This window comes from Triturus cristatus, chromosome 3_2 (genome assembly GCF_964204655.1).
Source record: "Triturus cristatus chromosome 3_2, aTriCri1.1, whole genome shotgun sequence".
Lineage (NCBI taxonomy): Eukaryota > Metazoa > Chordata > Amphibia > Caudata > Salamandridae > Triturus > Triturus cristatus.
The window spans coordinates 1138414553-1138439447 of record NC_140584.1 but is presented as its reverse complement, the minus strand read 5'-3'; the positions used below and the strand labels follow the sequence as shown (position 1 = coordinate 1138439447).

The window sequence follows — 24895 nt, the reverse complement described above, 5'->3', positions numbered from 1 at the left end:
CTGAAGCCCTCCGGTTCCAAACATAAATCCGGCTCGGAGCCAAAGCCCTCCTTCCCGAACAGTAAACAGCCTTCGGAGCCGAAATCTTCCGTACCTAAAGGCCAGCAAATGCCAGACCCAAAACCGAAAGATGTCCCTTCAGATCCAGGTTTACAAATTGCTCCACCGAAAAAGGATCCCAAACAAAAGAGACTGTATATTAACCCTTAAACATGTCGTATTCATACTAAACTACCTCAGAAACACAAGCTTCCTGATGAGGACACTCATTATAAGATTTCTTTAAAAAAAAAGCAGTCTGTTGCTACCAGTCCTTTTCATCCACCCCCACCATCCCCTCAACCACCACCCTGTCCACCTTCAAATCCTTTGCAAATTACACCTAAGGATTCTCCACAATATCACCATGATGGCGATGATATTGATCATGGGGGTACATATTTACCAGTAGATCCATGGACTGATTACACATTTGATCCTCCAGCAGATAATGACCCAGACCTTCACCCTGCCAAGCCATCTCCTCCAGATGACAATGTAGCCTATCAAGAACTCATTGCCAGAGCTGCACAATATCATGGGGTGGCACTGCACAAAGAATCATTAGAGGAGGATTTTTTGTTCGAGACTTTAGGATCCACACATAGGTCGTCACAAACACTTCATATGCTTAAGGGCATGATGAGACACGCTGATGAAATTTTTAAAGACCACGTGCGTGCTTCCAAAAAGGACAGTTCCTCAAGACCTATTCTGGATCTCAGAGAGTTAAACCAAATTATACTGTCAGAACACTTTCATATAGTGACCCTTCAACAGATACTTCCACTTTTACCGAAGACAGATTGTTCGAGGCATATGAGCTGTAGATCGTATACTTGTGCATAGATCGCCATCTGATGTTGGGCTCGGATGTTTGCACTTAGTTTTTTGTCTTGGAAGAAGTCTTTGTAGTCACGAGGTAGGTGACGACTCCTAAGAATGATAGAGCGCATGGGCATCGCCTCCATCTCCAGATTGTTTTTTTCCGCCATCGAGTTCGAATGTGATTTGCTGACCTCTGGGTCAATATCTGTTTCGAATCTCCCTTCGACGCGCAATCCCTCTCCACTCGACGGTATTGTCTCGATCGCGTTTCCCTTTTGACGCACATCTTTAAAACAAACTCCTCGACCTCGATCTTCGACGCGGGCCGTTGGGCCTCTACGCGCCGTCCACGCCTGCAGTCAATGGAAAGGACTCCTTTCAAAAAACGTCCCAGGTGTGGTGCTAAGTTCCCACACACTGACTTGCACGAGGTTTGTAATCTCTGCCTCTCCCCGGAGCACGAAGACTAGAACTGCAAGGCCTGTGCATCGTTCAGGTCGAAGAAAACCATCGGTGATCGTCGAGCTCAACGCCACGAAATGTCTTGTGGAAGCAGCTCGATTCCGGACATCTTCGAAGCAGATCCCAATGTCCAGCTGGAGCAACAAGGTGATGAAGAAGACATCTCCGTCTCCGAAGCAGACAAATCTGACGTCGAGGAGTAGACCGTCACCCCGCCTAGGCGGTCCGTGAGTACCAAAACCCAAACCTAAGGCTCCGGTAACACCCTCTCCCTCGGGCTCCGGTCGACACAAGCAACATGTTTCAGACGCCCCGCCCTTGGGCCCGGCCATGAAACGAAAATATAAGCCTTTCGGCTCGGGTTCGAGCCAACCTCATTCCGGCGCAGAAAAGCCACTTTCGGCAACGAAGCACCTGACTAAAGAGGTTACACGCCCTTCTTCATCAACGCTAAAGGCAGCCTCGACGCCAAAGCCCTCTGCGACGAAACATGCCAAGGACAAACATTCGGATCCAAAAAAATCTTCGGAGCCGAAAACGGCTTCGGAACCGAAAAAATCGTCGGAGCCTAAAAAAGTCTGAGCCACAAACTCCTAGAACAAAACCCAAAGAGTCCAGGACCCCACAGAAAGTCTCAGAAACTCGGCCCAAAGAACATTTTGACCCAAAATCTTCGGCACAGAGAAAAGACATCTTACCCACGCAACCTGTACCTAATTTTTTGGATCCAAAACAAAAAACTCTTTGTTGTTCCAGAGACTGGCAAAGACGTCGCCAAGCCTCCAAAAAAGTGGAAACTGGATGCTTCTGAAGAATCTCAAATGCCCTTGAAAAGAAAGGAGATGAGTACTAACACCTCCCCACCTCCTTCTCCTCCTCCAGTTGATCCAAATCCTCTAATTTCTCCACCACTCTCCCTACAACATATTATTTCACCTCAAACATCAGATACTGAGGATGATAATACCAATGGGGATGGGAATATAGATCCACATGGGGATGATGATGATGCACATACCATCCCACACAATGTAGCCCCTTGGGATGACTACTGATCCTGACCCACATAATGACCTGGACCTCTATCCATCTAGGCCATCACCACCGTATGATAATACTAGGTTTGTACAACTTATCAATAGGGCTGCCCAATACCACGGGGTACAGTTGCATTCTGATCCCTTAGAGGATGATTTTTTACTTAAAATCTTTGCACCCTTGCAAAAGTCTACCCACACTCTGCCATTGTTTAAAAAGCATGCTCAAATATGCCCCAGAAGTTTTTAAAGACCCTGTCAGAGCCAGGATCTAAACACCAGGATAGATCAAAAGTACAAGACAGCTCCCAATGACCCAATTTACATTAAAGGTCAGGTCCTTTTGGATTCTCTTGTGGTGTCTAATGCACGCAATAGGGCAAACTTGCAGCGTACAGGCGACCCCCACCACCCCCCCCCCCCCCCCCCCCCCCCCTCCTAATAAGGAGTCCGAACTAATAGACTCATCTGGTAAAATGTATGGCGTCACAGGCTGCAAATCATTGGTGGATTGCCCATGCCCAAGCTTTCTTGGCCAGGTACAACAGGGCTCACTATGACAAACTTGAAAAGCTCATGGAACACCTTCCTGACCAGTACAAACAAAAGGCCAACGACCTTATTCAAGAGGGGAAATTGATCACAAACACCTCAATTAAATTTTTGTGGATAGATCACGGTCTATTGAAATTTACCATCCCAGTACACATTATTAAAAATGAGATTGGAAAGGAAACTCTATGGAGAAGGTCATGGCGGAAAGTCACTCCCTCCTCCTTCTTGGCACACTTTAAGTTTTCTCTGGGGAAGCTTCCTCTCACAGACCATAAGGTCAGTATAGATCAGGCAGCCACCACCTTCGAGGATGCAATAACTACAACATTAAACATGGTTGCCCGTCTCTCACTAAGGTTACACTTAAAACTTAGGGCGGCACCTTGGTTTAATGAACAACTAATAACAGAAAAACTGTTATGTAGGACTGCAGAATGGAAATGGCGGAAAAGTAAAAAGCCGATGGATCGTGATGAACATAAATGTATCCACCGCAGCTATATGGCAAATATCAGCCAAACTAAAAAAAATAGTTTCTCCTACATCAGAGTGAAAAGGCAGCCAATTTCAATAAGGAACTTTATAAATTCTTAAAAGAATTTTCAACTTTCCCTGTCCAGACTGGTGCCCCTGTTTCACAGGACTGGACGGACTCCCTTTCTGACTTTTTGGAGGACAAGATCTCTGCAATCCATTGCTTATTTCCGCCTTCTGAACCGTTAAACACTCTGGGAGAAGACGTTATCGACTCCATTAGCCCTCTTCCTCTACTGGTAGACTTTTCCCAGTTTAATTCAGAGGATATGGAAATGGCCATGTCGAAAATCAAATATGGTTCATTAGTGGACCCGAAGCCGCCCCGCTTTCTCTCCACAATTGCCCCTTTGCTTCTTGATAACCTCACTAACCTATTTAATAGATCACTGTTACAATCAACAGTCCCTATGATATGGAAGGCTGCTAGAGTTAGGCCAATCCTAAAAAAAAAACTTCTGCAGACCCTAAAATTCTGACCAACTATCGTCCGATCTCGCTACTTCCCTATTTTGGGAAAGAGCCTTTAATCAACAGACAACTTGTAATCCATCTTGAAAGCAATGGCCTATTGGATCCATCACAGTCGGGTTTTAGGGCTGCGCACAGCACCGAAACAGCGTTGGTGGAAGCCGTGGACAATATCAGACTGGCACTGGATAAGGGACAATCATCTATCCTTGTACTGCTATATCTGTCGGCTGCCTTCGACACCATCTCCCACAGCATTTTGGAACAACTGCTCTGGGAGTTTGGGGTCACAGAGGGGGCTTTGAAGTGGCTCAAGAGTTATTTAACCGATCGAGCCACCGCTGTCCAGATCGGTAATGTGGTTTCATGCAGACGAACAGTAAGGATGGGAGTACCTCTGGGCTCTATTTTGAGCCGAACACTTTTCAATCTCTATGTAACCCCACTGGCCAGGGTGATCAGATCATATAGTTTTGATGTAGTGTCATACGCTGATGACACTCAGATTCTGATCCCCCTTGGTCCTGACCCCATGGATACAAAAACACGCTTTACTAATTGCATGCCGCACGTTGACAGATGGAGGAGCACTAATCATCTGCAACTTAACGGTTACAAGACTGAGGTAATACTCTTTGGGAAGGCACATGAGTACTGGTCAAAAGACTGGTGGCCTCCCAAACTGGGCCCCTGTCCAATTCCTAGGCAGGTAGTATGTAATCTTGGTATTCTAATTGATGACCAACTATCAATGAAGAACCAGGTGAACCAAACGATAGGCACCAGCTTCGGCATCATGCGCAGTTTGCGCAAAATCTTTTAACAGATCCCGATGGAAGCAAGGAAACCTCTAGTACAGGCATTGATCGTTAGCAAGATGAATTATGGGAATGCCTTGCTGACACAAATAAATGAAGAACTGCTGTTCAGACAACAGGTTCTGCAAAATACCGCGGCCAGGCTAGTGCTGAGTCTCTCGTCTAGATCACCCTCAGCACCTAGCTTAAAACTCCTTCACTGGCTTCCAGTAAGGAAGAGAACCAGGTTTAAAACTCTCTGCCTAGCACACAAGATTATGCTCGGTAGGTGCCCCAGCTACTTGGCAAAGAAACTCAGCCGGTACCAGCCCCGCAGGCCATTAAGGTCCAGTAATAAATCTCTTCTCACCCCTTTCAGAGTCCGTACCGCAAAAAATGGCAGAAAATCATTTTCCTTCTTGGCACCTACCCTGTGGAATGAACTGCCCCTCCCCCCCCCCTCCCATCCCCCACCTACGCACTGCAAATGATCACAACTGCTTCCGTAGGGAGTTAAAAACATGGCTGTTTGATCATTAAATCAGCAATATCTTTTCTCTAGCCAGAAAGGCAGAGTTGTCCATCAGCGCCATGAGACCTTGGGGTGATATGTGCGCTCAATAAATATCCCTGATTTGAAATGTGCGCACGACGCGGCTGATACCGCATCTCGCGTTATTAACACTAGCTTTTTGTTGCACAGGCATGCTTGGCTCAGAGTCTCCGGATTCAAACAGGAGGTACAATCTGCTATTTTAAATCAGCCCTTTGATCAGGAGCATCTTTTCGGGCCCTCAGTTGTCACATCTTTAGAAAAGATGAAAAAAGACACAGAAACTGCTAAGTCCATGGGGGCCTTACAATTCACTTACCCTAGAGGCTCTTTTCACCGCTCCTTCTACAGAGATGGCTCCAAAACCATTGGCTCAGACCATCCCTCTTCGTGCTATAAAAGCCCCACTCAAACGACTTTCAAAGGATACTTTCGCGGCGCCTACAGAGGCAACAATGGTAAGGGAAGAGGTCGAGGCAACAATAACCGCACCTCCCCTACAACCAAACAGTGACTTCCCTGCACTTTCCCCTGATCATCTCCTGTCGGGGGACGTCTCTCACAGTTCCAAACTGTCTGGAATTCAATCACAACAGACAAGTGGGTAAGACAAAGTATCCAGTATGGTTACTGCCTGGAACTCACCTCTACCCCCCAAACATTCCTCCAAGACAACGTCCAATGTATTCGGGACATCTAACACTTCTCAAAGAAGAGGTTCTCTTTCTATTACAAAAACATGCAATAGAACCAGTACCCTTGCCTCACCAAGGCACAGGGGTGTATTCCCTCTATTTCCTAATTCCGAAAAAGGACGGATCTCTCAGGTCCATATTGGACCTCAGGCTGCTAAACCTCTACATTCAGTCTGATCACTTCCACATGGTCACTCTCCAACAGGTGCTCCCACTACTTCAACAGGGCAACTTTCTCTCCACTCGATTTAAAGGATGCCTACTTTCATATTCCCATTCACCCCGCTCATAGGAAATATCTCAGGTTTGTGGTAGATGGTCAACACTACCAATTCAAGCTCCTCGCATTCGCGGTGACTACAGCACCCAGAATCTTCACTAAGTGCCTCACAGTAGTTGCAGCCCACTTAAGAAGACAGCACATTCATGTCTTCCCTTATCTGGACGACTGGCTCATAAAAGCCAAGTCATACAGCAGCTATGTGCAACACACACAAAACAATCCCAACTGCTTCACGACTTGGTATTCACGGTCAACCTCACCAAATCCAATCTCCAACCGTCTAGCATACAACAATATCTAGGGGCTACAATAGACACTCTCTTGCATTCTTATCGTCCCTTATGCACGACTCCAAATGCGTCCTTTACAGGAGTGTGGAACATGCAAAACCTTTCCAAAGGGCGGACGTTCGTCATCCAAGTTCCGCAGATAGTGCTAACAGCAGACACATCGCTCACAGGCTGGGGAGCTCATCTTCAAACCCATACCATTCAGGGCATATGGACCCCTCAACAAAAACAATTCCACATAAATTACCTGGAATTGTTCGCAATCTTCCTAGCATTTAAATCTTCTCAACTCCACCTTGTAAACAAAGCTGTCCTGGTCCGTACAGACAACATGACAGCAATGTATTACATACAAAAACAGAGGGGTACACACTCTCTACAGCTTTCACATCTAGCTCAAAGAATATGGAGATGGGCCATTCCTCAAAACATAGATCTCCTTGCAGGACACCTCCCAGGAGTACACAATCAAATGGCGGATCTACTCAGTCGCCAAACACATCAGATCCACGAATGGGAACTTCATCCTCCAGTTCTACTTCCATTCTTTCACATGTGGGGAAATAGACCTGTTCGCCACACACCAAAATTGCAAAATGCCCAAGCTTTGCATCCAGGTATCCACACCCATTTTCCAAAGGCAATGCGCTCTGGATGAACTGGTCAGGCAAATTTGATTACGCTTTTCTGCCTCTCCCACTCATTCCGCTAATGGTTCGGACATTCAAACAGCATTCCCTCACAATGATCCTGATTGCTCCAACATGGACCTAATGCTTCTATTCAAGACATCATCTGTTACCTTTTGCATCTACAAAAAGAACAATTGATGGACAGAATGTAGAACAATGTCATACATTCACCCCAGTACAGAGATCTGGGCCGAAATCCATAGTTTTGCTGATCCCCATTCCATTGCAGTTTGCACCCAGCCATATGCAAATCAGTCTTGACCCTGTGCCCAATGGGAACAGTCCAGCCCGAACTTCCAAGCCAGGTCCTCCCTGGACTGGAAACAAGCATCCTAGGACCGGTTTCAGGCTTTCAGCCCTCATCAGCCAGGATCGCTTGACCCAAGTGGCATGAAGAGCACGGGCCCCACATCCAGGCATACCCGTCCCACTCGGGGTGACAAATGCAAAAACAATTGATGGACAGAATATAGAACAATGTCATACATTCACCCCAGTACAGAGATGTGGGCCTAAATTGTGTGTCTTTTGTGCCAGTTATTCCCAGATGTGGGTCCTTGGCTCACTGTGCCACTGGATCAAGCTATCTTGGCTGAAGAAGGGTAAAACCCCGAAACTGGTCCTAGGATGCTTGTTTCCGGTCCAGGGAGGACCTGACTTGGCAGTTCGGGCGGGACTGTTCCCATGAGGCACTGGGTCAAGACTGATTTGCATATGGCCAGGTCTAAACTGGGGTGGAATGGTGAGCAAAAGAATGATGGATTCAACCCAGATCTCTTGACTGGGGGTGAATGTTTTGATTTGTTCTGCATTCCGTCTATCAATTGTGTGTCTTTTACCTTTTGCATCTGCAACAATGTAACCTAGCGTATACATCCATTAGACTACATCTCGCAGTAATAGCAGCCTATCTCCAAAACAGACAACACTTTTCTTTGTTTAATGTATCAGCTATCAAGGCATTTATGGATGGACTTAAAATAATAATTCCATCTGGAGTTCCACCCTCTCCAGTATGGAACCTAAATGTGGTACTTACAAGGCTCATGGGTCCCCCATTCGAACCTATGCATAAATGCAATTACAATTTCTCACCCGGAAAGGAGCTTTCCTGGTTGCCATCACCTCACTCAGGAGAGTCCGTGAACTCGAGTGATTAACTATACAAGAACCATTTCTACAAATCCATCATAACAAATTGGTTCTTAGGACTAACCCAAAATTTCTACCAAAAGTCGTCTCTGCTTTCCACCTTAACCAGTCTGTAGAACTCCCAGTGTTTTTCCTTTTACCAGACTCGGTAGCAGAACGGGCTCTTCACACACTAGACGTAAAAAGAGCGATACTTTACTACATTGAAAGAACAAAATCCTTTAGGAAGACTAAACAACTTTTTGTGGCTTTCTCCCTACCTCATAAAGGCAATCATATCTCTAAAACAGGGATTGCAAGGTTGATTGTTAAATGCATCCAAATATGCTATGCTAAAGCCAAATGCACCTTAACCATTCCCCCTAAAGCTGACTCCTCTAGGGGAACTATGACATTCTTAGGGAACATTCTCCTAGATGACATCTGCAAAGCAGCAACTTGGTCTACACCACATACGTTCACAAAACACTATTGTGTAGACGTGTAAGCAAAACAACAAGCTAGTGTGGGCCAGGCTGTATTAAGAACACTTTTTCAAACCACTGCAACAGGTAACTGCTGTATAGTCTATGCACAAGTATACGATCTACAGCTCATATGCCTTGAACGGTAAATGCTACTTACCAGTATGCATCTGTTCTTGGCATGTAGAGCTGTAGATTCATATACGCCCACCCACCTTGCCGGATACCTCTATCTGTTCCAGTACTATCTTACTTGGATACGTAGAGCAAACAATCACATTGCCGACCTCCTCAGCAGAAGGAGACAGCAAATTCTCCTTCCATACTTTCAATAATGGGGATTCGCACAAATAGATTTGTTTGCCGCAGCTGACAACGCAAAATGCCCAAACTTAGGCTCCATGTTCCCACATTCGCTGTCAAAGGGCAATGACCTATGGATTAACTGGTCAGGGATATTTGCCTATGCTTTTCCTTCTCTCCCCCTCATTCTGTGTATGGTTCGGAAGCTCAAACAAACATCCCTCACACTAATTCTAGTAGCTCCCACATGGGCCCGTCAACCATTGTATACCACCCTGTTGTAGCTGGCACTAGTTCCACATCAACAGCTGCACCTCACCTCCAGCCTCCTCACACAGACCCATGGAGACATCAGACATCCAAATCCCAAAGAACTGAATTCAGCAATCCAGCGCCTAAAGTCATAGATTTTGTTTATTTAAATCTACCACCAGACTGTATGAATATTCTAAATGAAGCAAGAAAGCCTACCACCAGAGCTTGTTACGCAGCAAAGTGGAAAAGATTTGTTGTCTTCTGCAATAACAACAAAATCAACCCTCTAGTTGCTTCTATACAAAACATTATCTGTTATACTTACAGCAAACTGGACTAGCTTATACATCTATTCATTTGCACCAGGCAGCAGTAGCTGCGTATTTGCAAAACGAGCAAAAATCTGTCACTATTCAGAGCTCCAATAATCAAAGCCTTCATGGAAGACTTGAAAAGCGTAATACCACCAAGGATTCCTCCTGCCCCAGTATGGAATCTCAACATTGTCCTTACAAGTCAGATGGGTACACCTTTTGAACCATTGCACAAGTGCCCTTAGCAGTTTCTCTCATGGAACGTAGCTTTCCTTATCGCTGTCACCTCATTAAGGAGAGTAGGTGAGCAACAGGCTTCAACATTGGAAGAACCCTTCTTTCGGCTACACAAAGACAGAGTAGTTATCCGCACCAACCCTAAATTCCTCCCCAAAGTGGTTTCTGCTTTTCATATAAACCAATAGGTTGTTACCTGTGTTTTTTCCTCAACCTGATTCTGTTGCACAACACGCTCCGTCCGTCAGACAGCGTTCACGGAAAATTGTCTATTTAGAATCACTTGTATAAGGGAGTTATGTCTTCACATTCCGTCAACAAAAGATTGAAAGTTGGGATATTGATGTACGATGGAGAATTAAAATAAAGGGCATCTTCGCACTTGACATTGGATTTATTTTCTGACTACTCAGTCTTCTCTGAGCCTGGGTCCCTGGTGAAAGAAATATGACTGCTGCGTTAGGCATTATGAGAAGAATGCTTTTAGATTGAACATCGCCTTGCCAAGAAGATAGACCAGCGGTCTTTCTTCTTTAACGGCTCTTTGTTGGTCATTGACCGTTTCTTTTATCCCCTGGTGCTGTGATAGTTATGTTGGTATCTGGAAAGGTCCTGATGAAGGTGGTTTGACTATCCTTCATATACCACCGAAACCCGCGTCGACCCATTGTTCAGACCTGTTTTCTTGAACATAATTTTTCAATCTGATCATGGGGGTTTTCTTGCCATCTATGATCCCTCCCTTACTCAGATGCTAATTGTATGCAGGTTGTGTGAGTGTGAATGAGATTTGTGCAATTGTTGTATTTTTATAGGTTATCCAGGGTGCTTTTTGTTAAGTAAATCTAATTGTGCTTATGTTGTATTTGATGTAACAATTGAATTGGTTTCCTTTGTTTTGTTTTCTTTGTAATGTATTTTCTCTTGGGGAAAAAAAACTTAAAATGAAAAAAGAGAGAAAAAATGAAATGTTAAAAGAAAGAAAAAATAAAATGTTATGAATTATATAAAGAAATGAGAAAAATAAATGAACTGAAAATCATATTGTATGTTACTAATGTGATATATCTGACAATTGAGCCCATCAGTGATCTAATCCTTAGTGGAATAGATGGATAGGCCTCGAGGAAGCATTTGTAGAATTGTCTTGGCTTTTCCCCCTCTTCTCCCTGGCCTCAAAGTAAAACTCTTTAGAGGGGGTCCCCCATTTATGCAGTAGCAGAACACGCTCTTCAAACGCTTGACGTAAAAATAGCTTTATTGTACTACATAGATAGAACAAAAAACTTTAGCATAACAATACAACAGTTTGTTGCATGTGCTCCACCTGACAAAGGCAATCCCATTTCTAAATCTAGTATTGTGAGATGGATTGTTAAGTGCATTCAAACATGCCATGCTAAAGCTAAAAGAACTTTATCCATACCCCGTAAAAAGGGCATTCCACTCACAAAATATGTGCTCCTGTGGCCTTTTTAGGTAACGTTCCTCTAGCTGACCTATTTAAGGTAGCAACATGGTCTACACCACACACATTTACCAAACACTATTGTGTAGATGTGTTAGCACGTCAACAAACGAAAGTAGGCCAAGCAGTACTTAAAACGCTATTCCAAACAATTGCAACATCTACAGGTTAGCCACCACTTTGGGAGTATACTGCTTTGTAGCCTATGCAAAGCATGTTATCTACAGCACACATGCCTTGAACTGATAATATTACTTACCCTGTAAGTATCTGTTCTTGGCATGTAGAGCTGCAGATTCACATGCGCCCACCCGCCTCCCCAGGTACCTGTAGTTGTTGCAGTTCTTCATTATACATTCATATGCATGGACATCTTTATACTACACTTACTTGCTCCAATGTCACCCTCTTGCGGGAAAACAATCTTACAATAAAGTCGATGACCATGCGCACTATCACCGAAAGGAGGAGTTAACTTACATCGTGATTAAGAGAGACTTCTTCGCAGAAAAGCAACTTGCAAACATCTGGACCCAGCACAAGATGGCAGGAGTATGCAAAGCATGTGAATCTACAGCTCTACATGCCAATAACACATGCTTATATATATATCTTCGTGACATGGAATGTCTCTATTATGATGTACTGGAATGTATTCCCATGTCACTGTAGAATACTTTCCTTGTCATTGTAGAAGGGGTATGTTTAAATGTTAAACTGTAGGCGGGAAGTTGATGAGGGGAACACAGAAGGTTGTGGAGGTGTTTACCTTTGCTCTTCAACTACAATAAAGGAACTTCAAGTTGACGTTGCAGTATGTTCCTTTATAACACTGATGACGAGTTGAGGAGCCTACGGATTCGAACCTACGCAAATGGCCATTTGATAATTTTGCAGTTTATCTGGATCACTACTTTTTGGATTACGAATGTCGATTTGCGTCCTTCTTGGAACGACGTGTACGAGCCAGCACCTTGCCTCAAGTCGACTGAAGCACTGTTACGTGGGTGCCATGTGTGGCAGTGGAGGTTGTCGGCTGTGTCGCGATACCAGTTTGGGAATTTGCACTGGAGGTGGACAGGCCGTTCCCGTGACTCGTAAGCACCATGCAGGTGTGTCCAGGCAGCGCGAGCAATGCGGACTCTGTCACTTGCGTGCACAGCATCACGTGAGGTAGGTTGACTCCGAGGCTCAGTTGCACAGCGCATGTGAGGGTTGCGCATTGTGCAACCTACATTCTGAGAGGTGCATCATCACGGGGGTCCCGTTACGTGACCCCATGCAGCGGCCATTTTGGATTTCATTTTGTAAGGGAAAAACAGGAAGGAAGAAAGCAGAAGCAGTATTGGGACAAATATTTCAAGGAATTAATTACAACCTCATATGAGGTACTCAAATTGATTTCCAAATCAGCCACCGACATGTCTATGCTGTGATTATAGGTGTTGGGCTATATTTTTGCAGTTTTACCAGAATAATTACATTGAAGCTGTGGATGAAGCTGGGAAAATGGCTCCTGCGCAAAAGAAAAGGTTACTGTTACACTCTTTAGGACCTGTTGGGTTGAAGGTGTTCCATGAAATGTCTAAAACAATTATACCTGGGGATCTAAATGTTTATGCTTAAGCCTTATTACATCTTGATAATTGTATTGCACCTAAGGTTTGTATGGGTAACAAGATTTAAGTTTTTTTTTTTTAGAGGAAACAAAGCAAATCGGAAACTGTGGACCAATGTGTTTCTGATCTTAAAAAGTTAGCATTAGATTGCAAATTTGGTCTTTTGCAGGAAGAGCTGATCAGAGACCAGGTGGTCATGCATGCCTGTAACCCAACTATACAAGAAAGGCTTGGGATCAATGGAGATGCACCATTGGAAGACATCCTAGCCATTGTACGTAAAGCTGAGATCTCTAGCAGATGTGCTAGTGTTCTTAAGCAAGACCAGTTTGTCAACGAAATTGTGAGCAAAATTGGCACTTCTCTGGATCAAAAAAATATTTTGCAACAGTTCACGACAATACCAATTTTAAGAGTCAGTCTAAATGTTACAGATGTGGTACCATGGAGCATCTAGCCTATAGCAAAAACTGTCCTGCTACGAAACAAAAATTTAGCAATTGTGGCATTAAAGGCCAGTTTGCAAATGTGTGTAGGAAAAAGAAAGCCAATGTTAGCTTTGTAAGTTGTGTTGAAGATAATGGCAGGGAAGGTATTGCTGATGAAGATAGTGGGGATGATAGTACTGGCACAAGCAGTTTGATAATAAATGTACGTAACAACTTGGTACTTAACATTAATGATAATGTATGCAAGAACAAACCGGTACTTTGGATGGAAATTGGTGGGGTGAGCATAACGATTTACGCAGATTCTGGTTCACCATACACAATTATAAATGAAGAATGGTGGGAATTGTCTTGTGCAAAAGGTACTTGGACAATTATCAGGACCAGACATACATCCACAAGGTTACAGTGGTGAAACCATTGGTTTATTGGATTATCGTTGGTTTACTTTCAAGTTCAAGGGACGAGAATGTAGAGGCAAATTGTACATTGCTAAGACTGGTCCACCTGTTCTGGGGTGGTTTGTCCAGAAACACCTGCACATTATTTTAGATCCCAGTAGTAAGGAACCGGTTTTGGTTGTTGATGAATGTGTCACTGTTGGAGACAGCATGCTAAGACAATTTCCTTAAGTATTTAGTATGGTTTTGGGCAATCTTCAAGGTTTTGAGCATCAAATAATTTTAAAGAAGGCTGTACTAAAGGTACACAAATGTCGCTACATTCCTATACTTGTAAGGGAAGACGTTTCAAGAGAGTTAGATAAATTGGTAGCTGCACACATTATAGAACCCATTGGGCATCTTACTGGATTTCCCTCATTGTTGTGGGCAAACGTTGCAACATCAAGATCAGAATCTGTGTGGACTTGAGACATTTGAATAACAGCATAGTGAGTGACCGATTGCCTTTGCCAAAAATAAATGAAATGGTGACATGTTTAAAGAAGTCTAAATGGTTTTCGACAATAGACCTTTCAGCCGCTTATCACCAGATCCCATTGTCAGAGTCAATAAAGTTCACATCACGACGTAGTTTTGACCCTTCCTTAGACTGCATCATTACCACAGATGCTAGTAAAAAGGGGTTGGGGGTAGTACTCTCACAAATGGATGGTATGGGTAAGGAAAATATAGTTGCTTATGCTTCTAAATCTTTCTCCATGCGACGAAAAATACCCAATCATTGAAAGAGAAGCCTTGTCATGTGCATGGGCCTTGGAACATTTCAGATACTTTATCTGGGGGAAGGCTTGCACACTTGTTGTGACCATAAGCCTTTAGTCAAAATTCTACAGAAGGTGCTACCACAGCATCTGCAAGGCTTGAAAAAAATTTCAATGAAGATGCAGAATTTTGTGTACAAAATGATATACATACTGGGTAAGGACAATGTGGTGGCTGATTTCCTGTCTAGGATGCCAATCATGCTAGAAAAGTGTGAGAATGAGGAATGAAATGGATTCCAAGTGGCTCTAATTCATGACCAGGGTTTTTCCACCATTGATAAGAGTGAATGGGCAGCAGAGTATGCAAAAGATCTAATACTTCAAGAAGTGATATCGCACATGTTGGGCGGGTGACCTAGGAAGGATTCTTTGAATGCCTCTATTAAACCCTTTTGGGAGGTAAGATTTGAATTAACATTAAAGGATGGCACCTTGTCTAGAGGTGAAAGGATCGTTCCATCTGAAGGTTTACGCAGTATGATTGTACAATAGTGCCACGAAGGCCAGTCAGGCATTGTCGGGACTAAATTTGTAATCAAGAGATTGTTTTGGTGGCCTAGGATGGACTTTCATGTTTAAGAGTAGTGCGTGACTGTTGTGTGTGTGCCACTGCTGAAAAGTCCTTGTGTACATATCGCCCACCTATGAGTGAGGGATTTTTACCAAAGAACCCTTGGGAGATAGTAGCCATAGATATTATGGGACCTGTTGGGGAATCGCATCTGTATTTAACTGTTTTAAACAATTTATTTTCAAGATGGCCTGTATTCAATGTGACTGGTAATGCTGATACTGATTAAGTTTTGAAGTTTTTAGATTACATTTTTATTTCTGTGGACATTCTAGCATCTATTGTCAGTTATAATGGGGTGCAATTTTTATCTGGTAAGGCCAAGGCATATTTTAAGAAGCTGGGAATTAAACACAGAACCACCACTCTATATATATCCAGAGTGGTAATGGAATGGTTCAACAGATTTCTGAAAGGCACCATTTAATTGGCAATGAAAAGTAATCAGGATAGGATCACGCGGATAGGTAAAACTATTTGGGCTTACAGGGTCACATGCAATAATGCCACAGGGCTGCCTCCTTTTGTAACAATGAGGGGTAGGAAAACGATATCTAAGTATACTCCTAGTTGGTTGGTACCTATGGGAGTGGAGGCATGGTCCTTGGATGAAGTGCGGGATCGTATGGAAGCTGTGCACAGTAAAAGTAAGGAATATTATGACGGAAAAACATGGTGCTAGAACTCCTGAAGTAAACGTGGGTGATTGGGTGCAGGTAAGGAAACCAGGTTTTGTTTCCAAGTGAGAGAGTCCGTATTTTGAACGAGAGGAGGTTGTGACAATTCTACGTAATGCTGTGAGAGTGAAAAGTGGGAAAGTGTGCGGATCTTAAACAAAATCACGAAAAGTAGGAATACTGGTTGCATGTGTCAACCTGAGTGTGATTGGTTAATGGAGGAAATGGGAAAGAGGAAATGGGAAAGAATGTCCACAGTTGGAAGGTGGATGAACAAAGCATGCAAGCCACTTCGACAGTGAGTACTAAAGGAACCGTTCAGGATAATTCTTTAAATATAGCTAAGGAGAGTATTAATTTTGGAGTCTCAAGAGCCAAGCTGGCACCAGTTCTAGGACTGGTGAGGAGTCTAGTTTTCAACATTCTGTATGGAAAAGGATGGCTCCAGGTTGGTTAAAGGATTACATTATTAATAACAAATAGAACACAATATAATGGTTCTTGTCAAAAGTTTTTTTTTCTAAGTTTGATATTTGTTATGGAATAATACTATGCTGTTGTGGGGTATAATTATTGTTGGGTTTTTTCAATTAAATTTTTCCGTCAGGAAGAAGGGTTATGTTCTTGTTTCTTAGTGACATGGAATGTCTCTAGTATGATGTATTGGAATGTATTCCTATGTAATTGTAGAATACTTTCCATGTCATTGTAGAATGTGTATTGTTTAAGTGTTAACTGTAGGCAGGGAGTTGTTGGGTGAACGCAGGAGGTTATGAAGGTGTTTACCTGCGCTCCTCAACTACAATAAAGGAACTACAAGTTGATGCTTCAGTGTGTTCCTTTACAACATACACACACACATACACACACATACACATATATATATATATATATATATATATATATATATATATATATATATATATATATATATATATATATATATATATATATATATTACCTACTGGCGGTCGCCAGTAGGTGGTTATAGTTAGGACCTAGTTACCATAGGAAAATTGTTACAATCTTTTCCCAATAGCTTTGGCGCCGGATGACGAATCTTCGTGAAATTTTCAAAACTGTTGGGTGGGGTGCTCCGGTCAGCTCCTATCCTGAAAGTTTTGGGGTGATTCGTCAAGCGGGGGCCGAGGAAAAAAGGGGGGTCCCAAAACGCGTTTTCTCCATGTTATTTCCTATAGGAAATTTTGGAACAGGCTACAGCCCGAACTGCTGAACGGAATTGCACCAAATTTTGCAAAAAGGTATCCCTTAGTTCAGAAAGAGACCTTTTTTTAAATGGTGTAAATCCGTTCAGTAGTTCCTGAGAAATTCAAAAAATAAAGTAAAAAAATCCATTTCCCATAGGAAACTTTAGACACGGTTATAGCAAAAACTGCTGAACGGAGTTACACCAAATTTGGCAAAAAGATACTGCTTGGCTCAGAAAGCGACCTTTAAAAAAATGGTGTAAATCCGTTCAGTAGTTTTTGAGAAATAAAGATAGTGATATCTATGGCCGCGGAGGATCCGCACACCCTCCTGATCACGAGCTTCATGCTAATTGACTGTCAACACTCCAAACCAGGAAGTGTTGGCAGTCACATTGTGCCTCGGTAAAACCGAGGCACAAGAAAACAGAAAAAGAAACACGCAAAACAAGAAAAGGGGGCAGGTTAGAAACACCCTGACCCCCTAGGCCTGCTCAGGGGGTCCCACAAGGACCCCCAGGGCCAAAAAAAGCATTTTCTTTTATTAAAAATCATCGAGATTAGAGCACCCAGCGCGAATTTCGGCCCAAAATAAGAAAAAACGAAGCGCGGACTCCGGCACTTTAATATTTAGCCCCCGGTGGGCCAGGACCCGGGGGCAGAGGAAAAAAAGTGTGGGGGCTTGCCCCCCACACTGCCCCGGGGACCACCACCCCCCTCAGGGCTTTCATTAATTGATTTGAGATGTCATCAGTGATGTAATATGTGACGTCATCAGCAGTGCATTGCGGGGGTGCGAGTTATAGTTAGCTGAACTAACTATAACAGGGGAATTTCTAGGGTTTTGTACGAGTGAAATGTCCAACTAACTATAACTTTCCCTAAAACCTATTACACGTTATAGTTAGGAATTAGCATTTAAAAAACCTTGCAAATTCACTTAAAAAACCATAGGTTTCACACATGTTATAGTTAGCTGGACATTTCACTCGTGAAAAACCATTGAAATTCCCCCGTTATAGTTAGTGCAGGCAACTATAACTCACGCGACCGCAATCGTCTGCTGATGACGTCAGATATTACATCACTGTATTTAGAAACTTATTTACCCATGTCTTCTTCCATTAATTTTTAGCTATACATATATTACAAATATTTTTTTTTCAGAAAGACACATATGTCATCAGTGATGTAATATCTGACGTCATCAGCAGAGGATTGCGGTCGCGTGAGTTATAGTTGCCTGCACTAACTATAACGGGGGAATTTCAATGGTTTTTCCCGAGTGAAATGTCCAGCTAACTATAACATGTGTGAAACCTATGGTTGTTTAAGTGAATTTGCAAGGTTTTTTAAATGCTAAGTTATGTATTTTTTTTTTTTTTTTAAGGTTTTTCACCGTGCGCGTACCGTACGCGCACGGTGCGCTTCGCGCACTGTGCGTGCACTGTGGGCGCGCAGTGCGCTTCGCACACCGCGCGCCCACGATACGCAGTTTGCAGAATTTTTCCGTTTCTACCGTACGCGCACGCTGCGCGTACTCCGCGATTTTTCCCCAAAAAATTTAAAGAAATTTTGGCCCTTGGGGGTCCTTCTGGGACCCCCTGACAAAGGCTAGGGGGTCAGGAACTGCCCACCCTGCCCCCTTTTCACGTTCTCCACCTTTGTTTTTCACCCCCTCAGACTGCGAGAGACAAAATGGCGGCTGACACTTCCTGGTTTCGACCGATTCAAATGTTTACTAAGATCTAACAACCAATCAGAATCGCGCTCGCGCACGGCAGAGTGCGCGTACGGAAAGTTTTACCGTACGCGTACGGTGCGCGCTTATAGATATATATATGCTTTGAAGTGCTATTATCTCAGGAAATACTGAACAGATTTACACCAGACCTGCAAAAGGCACATCCCTGACCTGAGGACTACCTCTCTGCCAAATTTCAAATAATTCTGTTCAGCCGTTCGGGCTGTAGCTTGGACTAAAGGTCCCATGGAAAAATGCATGGGGAAAACGCGTTTTGGGACCCCCCCTTTTTCTCAGCCCCCGCTTGACGGATCCCCCGAGACTTTCAGGGAAGGAGCGGAGCGGAGCGCCCCACCTATTTTGAAAATTTCGCGAGGATTCGTCAACCGGCGCCAAAGTTATTCCAAATAGAATGTTGCGGATTTCCTATGGAAACACGGTCCTAACTATAACTATCTACTGGCGACCGCCAGTAGATAATAAATATATATATATATATATATATATATATATATCTATATATATATATATATATATATCCTATCACATCCGCACTAAGCACTGCGTCATCTTACATTCCATTTCGAGAAATCTATTTTTTACCTTATTTCAATAAACTGATATCCTAGAGATCAGTAAACATGTGAATGAATGAATTTTTATTTGTATTGCACAGTTACCATTTGCAATATGAGTTACAAACAATTTAAAAGAGAGTTAAAAGAACCATTCATAAAATGCGTTTACATACAACATTATCAAAGTATGATAAAAAAAAATGGATTATATGCATTCGTCAAACGACAAGAGATTGCCAGTGTAATCTTTTGGCAAATTTGATACAAATTCTATAGATTAATTATTAAAAAATGACATCTTCACCGGCTCAAAGCTGGAGACTAATTATTTAATGAACCAGATTGTCTTTCGTGTTGGCTGGCCCCTCTTCAACCATAAGCCTAAGTCGAAGCACGGCCATGTATCTCCCAAACCTGGCCAAATCTGGCGGTAGCGTGCAGGAAAAAAGTACCGAGGCATCTTCTTTTCAGTAAACATGTGTTTCTTGTTAACCTGCTATACTTAGCAATTGCCGACATGTCCACTCTGTTGACTTAATGTTTTATGTAAAAAATGTGTTCATGCAGCTTCTGAGTTATACATTGGTTTGTTCAAACGCTTGAAAATATTCTGAATTATACCTGTTGGACCACTGTTCTAAGCGAAAATGACAAATACCTAGAGTACACTTTGTTGTACAGGCTCTCGCTATTCAAGGTAATGTTTTATTTAGGCTAATCCAGGTTATTGCTGACTTACCACAGTAACGCAATACTTAATCGTATAAGTGTATCCCTTTCCATCTAGGAGCAAATATTCTTCGTGATTCCGCGGGGAACGTCAAGTTGGGAGATTTTGGTGCCAGCAAGAGGCTCCAGACTATCTGCCTTTCCGGCACAGGAATGATGTCTGTAACTGGAACCCCCTATTGGATGAGCCCAGAAGTGATCAGTGGGGAAGGCTATGGCCGGAAAGCAGACATCTGGTGGGTCTTTGCATTTTCTTTCAAACCAAAATTGGAGTAAAGTGCACCTTTTTAATCTTGAAACGTAGTGTGTACATGTCAGAAGTCAAAAACACTAAGCACGATCCATATTATAACTGACTTAAAGGGGCAGACATTACTGTCCGAAGTGCTCTCTATAGGCAATTGTGCTGGCTGGTAGCATTTAATAGGCTTCTTTAAGCTATTGTTTCCTCTAGTAGACAAAACTAAAAAATCCACATCCCCAAATTAATAAACGTATGCACCCGACACTATAGAACCTCACAGTCTCCACCCTGTAAACAAGCATACGCTTCCGCAATATGTGAGGGCGAATATCTGCCAAAATGAATGTGTGCATCATGTAAAAATAGAGGAACCCCTCACGGATCCCCCTTTGGAGCTGGGACCAGTTGTTTAACTTGCTTCCCCAGTCTTATCGCTGGTGTCTGTAGACCTCTCAGGCGTGTCAGTCTGACTGAAAAGAAAGGAAATTCACTATTCCTAGTCAGGGTGTACTTAGTGTAGCGATAAAATAATTTTCACAACTAATTTTATTCTGCCTTTCCTTTTCATCCACTCACAGGTAAAGGGGCTGGCTACATGTTTGTAGGGTGGAGTGTAAAATATTTCCAAATTGTGATTTTTCAGTTTTTATTCCAGTCACAAATCGTACAATCTAAAATGCAGGCCAGCCTTACCCACATAGCAGAGGGTCAGTAGTTTACCCAGTCCTCCTTACTGCCTTGTACATTCATCTGGATCCTTGAAACGTCAACCCTTTACTTGACAACCAAAATTTGTTTGAGGAGACGAGTCTCATTAGTAAAATGTCCACTGTGATACTGTCAATAACTGCACAAACCTACAGTGGATTTTCATTATTTCACTTCCCACTATATTACATATTTGCAATTCAGATATCCAAGGGGTACAGTCTAGAATATGTAAGGATGCTTACTTGCTTATACCGTTGGGATTGTGAGGCCTGACTACCTACCTTGATTAACTTGGTGCTGTAGAGCTTGGTTTATTTTCTGCTATTAACCCCTTCAGTGCCACGCCCTTTCCCCGCCCTGTGCCGGGCGTTACATTAGCGGGCGGGGTTCATGACGAGATAGTCTCGTCATGGGCACAGCGCAACCGTGCTCCATGACAAGACTATCTCGTTATGGGCACTGAAGAGGTTAATTGGATGAGGCCTGTCCTGGTCTCTGAGACCCATTGTTCTCCCTCATTGTTTGTAAGTAATCCTTTAATCTAGTAGCCTCTGTAGTTGAGGGTTTTTGCAGGCCATTACAGATTTAGTACATATTTATACACATGCCTTGGGGAGTTTTCTCTGATGTAAACATAAAGGCGATACAGTAAATTACCACTACAATTTAGTAGCTCTGCTTCTCCGATGGTAGAGGTACATTTGACTCAAAAAGAAGAGTCTGGTTGAAGACCCATTGTTTTGAGAAATGCAAACAGAAAAACTCAACTAACGTCGGTCCCTCAAGATTTTGAGAGCAGAGTTGTCCTCAAATCTTTGCTACAATTGAAGTAGTCTACAATCACTGTTCAACATTCTACAATGTAGTTCGCATCCCCACAGTCACAAATATTCTCATTATTTCTTCTGAAGTACTTATTACCCAACATTACAATTAAAGTAGGCTTTATTTCTCATTAAAACCTGTGTACATTCCTTCACTTGTTACATCCTGCACCGAGATGTGGTAACTGATTTTTATCCCACCTTTTCAATGTGCAGTTACTGGATCTCCCTGTGTCTAGCACGTAATTTAATCCTCCTTCCTTACACATACAAACTCCATCAGCTTTTTAGAGCTATATATAAAAATTGCAAAACACACAAGATGATGGACGGAATGTTACACATTGGCAAAACATTCACCCCCAGTCACAGATCTGGGTTTAATCCATCGTTATTTTGCTCACCACGCCACCCCAGTTTAGACATGGCCATATGCAAATCAGTCTTGACCCTGTGCCTCATGGGAACAGTCCAGCCCGAACTGCCAAGCCATGTCTTCCCTGGACCGGAATCAAGCATCCTAGGACCAGTTTCGGGGTTTCACCCCTCTTCAGTCAGGATAGCTTGACTCCAGACGTGGGTCCCTTGCTCACTATGCCACTGGATTCAAGCTGGCCTGGCTGAAGAAGGGTGACATACCCTGAAACCGGTCCCAGGATGCTTGTTTCCGGTACAGGGAGGACCTGGCCTGGCAGTTCGGTCTGGACTGTTCCCATGGGGCACAGGGTCAAGACTGATTTGCATATGGCTGGGTCCAAACTGGGGTGGCGTAGTGGGCAAAAGAACGATGGCTTTAACGCAGATCTTTTGACTGGGGGAGAATGTTTGCATTGTCAGCATTCCGTCCATCATTTGGTTGCTGTAACATATATAAAAATTTAACATTTTATAAATTGTGGAAGCGCCAAGAGAGGACCTTGTTGCAATAATCCAGAGGACCTGTAATTGTCTACTAATCCCCCTTGTGACAAATTGCAGCTTTCTGTTGTCAGGGGATCATATTGATGACGGAAGTATAAACTAATAATACTCAAAGATTATTCCAAGCATTGCCCGTTTCCTGAGCACTAGTGTCATACCTCTAATTGTAACCATTGCACTAATAGAGGAAACTAAATGCATTTTAGAAAACTAAAAAGGAAGCCTCGACTAAAAACTGAGTTAATGAGCAACTCAGCAGTTTGTCTCCTACCAAGCTAACACAGCACATTAAATGCCCTCACTCATATGATTTGTGTGTATCAATATATGATTGTGCTAGCCTCCTTTCGAGCATATACTAGTGTATGAAGGCTGAAAGTAGACACTAGTGTTTAATTCTCTTGTATGTGTAGTTATATTTTTATCTCAGTTGCTGATCATGTGGCATCCCCAGACTGGAAAAACAGAGGACAAGCCCACTCACTAGAAAATACAGGCCCCAAAACAAAATTAATTTTGGTGTGACAATAGCACACTGTAGGAAGTAGCTCTTTATGTGATATATCAGTATTCTGATATACCGTGTAAATAGTTCAGGGGTTCCCGAAAGAATGGAAAGGGCTTGCTATTCAATCCCAAAGTGCTCTATTAGGGAATAGGGTGGTTGTGCAGCTGTCGGCTTAACACAGAGAAATGTAAGACATTTGCAAAATACACAGAATGATTAATAAATCTTAACACCACTCGAGAATGAGATCCACACCAATTTATGAAAATAGCAAATAACTTTATTTAGGCAGTCCGAGAAAAATCGTTCAGGTAAGTATGTTTTCAAATATAAATTCTTTTCACTTTATAAACTGGGAACAGTGCAATTTATGAGTTCTGCGATGTTATCCTATGGAAGGAAGAACAGGTTCTGCAAACAGGTATAGTACAGTGACTTACAGGACCAATCTTCAGGAGTTAAGGTGAGTTGTGGGCAAGGTCCAAGTAGCACCAACAGTACAGCACCAGCAGCACGAGGGCGGCCGGGTGAGGGTGCAAATCAGTGTCGAGAGTCCAATGCGTTTCAATGGGGATCAGTCTATATAAAAAGTTCCTACAGTTTTGACTAGGAAGCCAGTTAGGCTAAACCAGCAAGTGGGCTCAGACCTTGTGATGCTCGGGGAGGAGGTGGGGGGCACCTTTGGTTCTCTTCAAGGCCCAGGTTCTGAAGGCGACGGGTTCAGTGGTTGCTTCAGGTGTCTGGTTTTGGTGGTTCCGGAGGCCTCTGGGTCTTTGCTTTGGAGTTTCTTCTTGAACAGGTCCGCTATTCACAGAAGCTCTTGACTTTTTCAAAGGCAGGCAGTCCTCCCAGGTTTCTGGAGTCACTGCTGCAGGACGAGTCGACTTTGGTGCAGTTCTCGACGAGGGCTGTAGACAGGCCGGCGGGGCTGAGGCCAAGTCAGGTGCTCTGTTCAGTCTTCTGCTTTTGCGGCTCTACAATGTTCTCTCTCGTCAGGATATGCTTCTCAGGTGCCAGGGGCTCCCCTAAATACTGAATTTAGGGCTCAAGAGGGAGTGCCCGATAGTAGCCAGTGGGCTACTTACCCTTATGGTGAATAAACCCTCATATGACTACTTCAGTTGGAAAGTCACCCCCTTGTCAGAGCTGGCCTGGTTTCTGGCCTCCCGAGAGTGAAGGCTCTTACCCTTGGGGTCAGGAATTCGTCTCTGGTGTCAGGCTGGCTAAAACCATTCATTCATCCCACCAACAGTTAGTACGATTTCAGGGGCACCACTGAGGTGCCCTCTGGGTGCATGTATTGATAAATCCAACACTGGAATCAGTGTGGGTTTATCAGTATGAGATGTTTTATATCAAGCACATCCCGATTTTCAGTGAAGCCATCATGTAGCTGGGGAACTCGTTTTCACCAGTGCCCAGCTCCTGTTTTAAAATAGTTTTCCTGTTCACTTG

At 43.3% G+C, this 24895-nt stretch overlaps 1 protein-coding gene across 1 annotated transcript in view; it reads left to right on the top strand.

The window, feature by feature from the left end:
- Window positions 1–24895, top strand: part of MAP3K2 (mitogen-activated protein kinase kinase kinase 2) — a 473685-nt gene that overhangs the window by 407240 nt on the left and 41550 nt on the right. The window contains exon 16 of the mRNA XM_085649955.1: window positions 20291–20468. Within this exon, the coding sequence (XP_085506081.1) occupies window positions 20291–20468 (178 nt within the window). The remainder of the gene's footprint in view (window positions 1–20290; window positions 20469–24895) is intronic.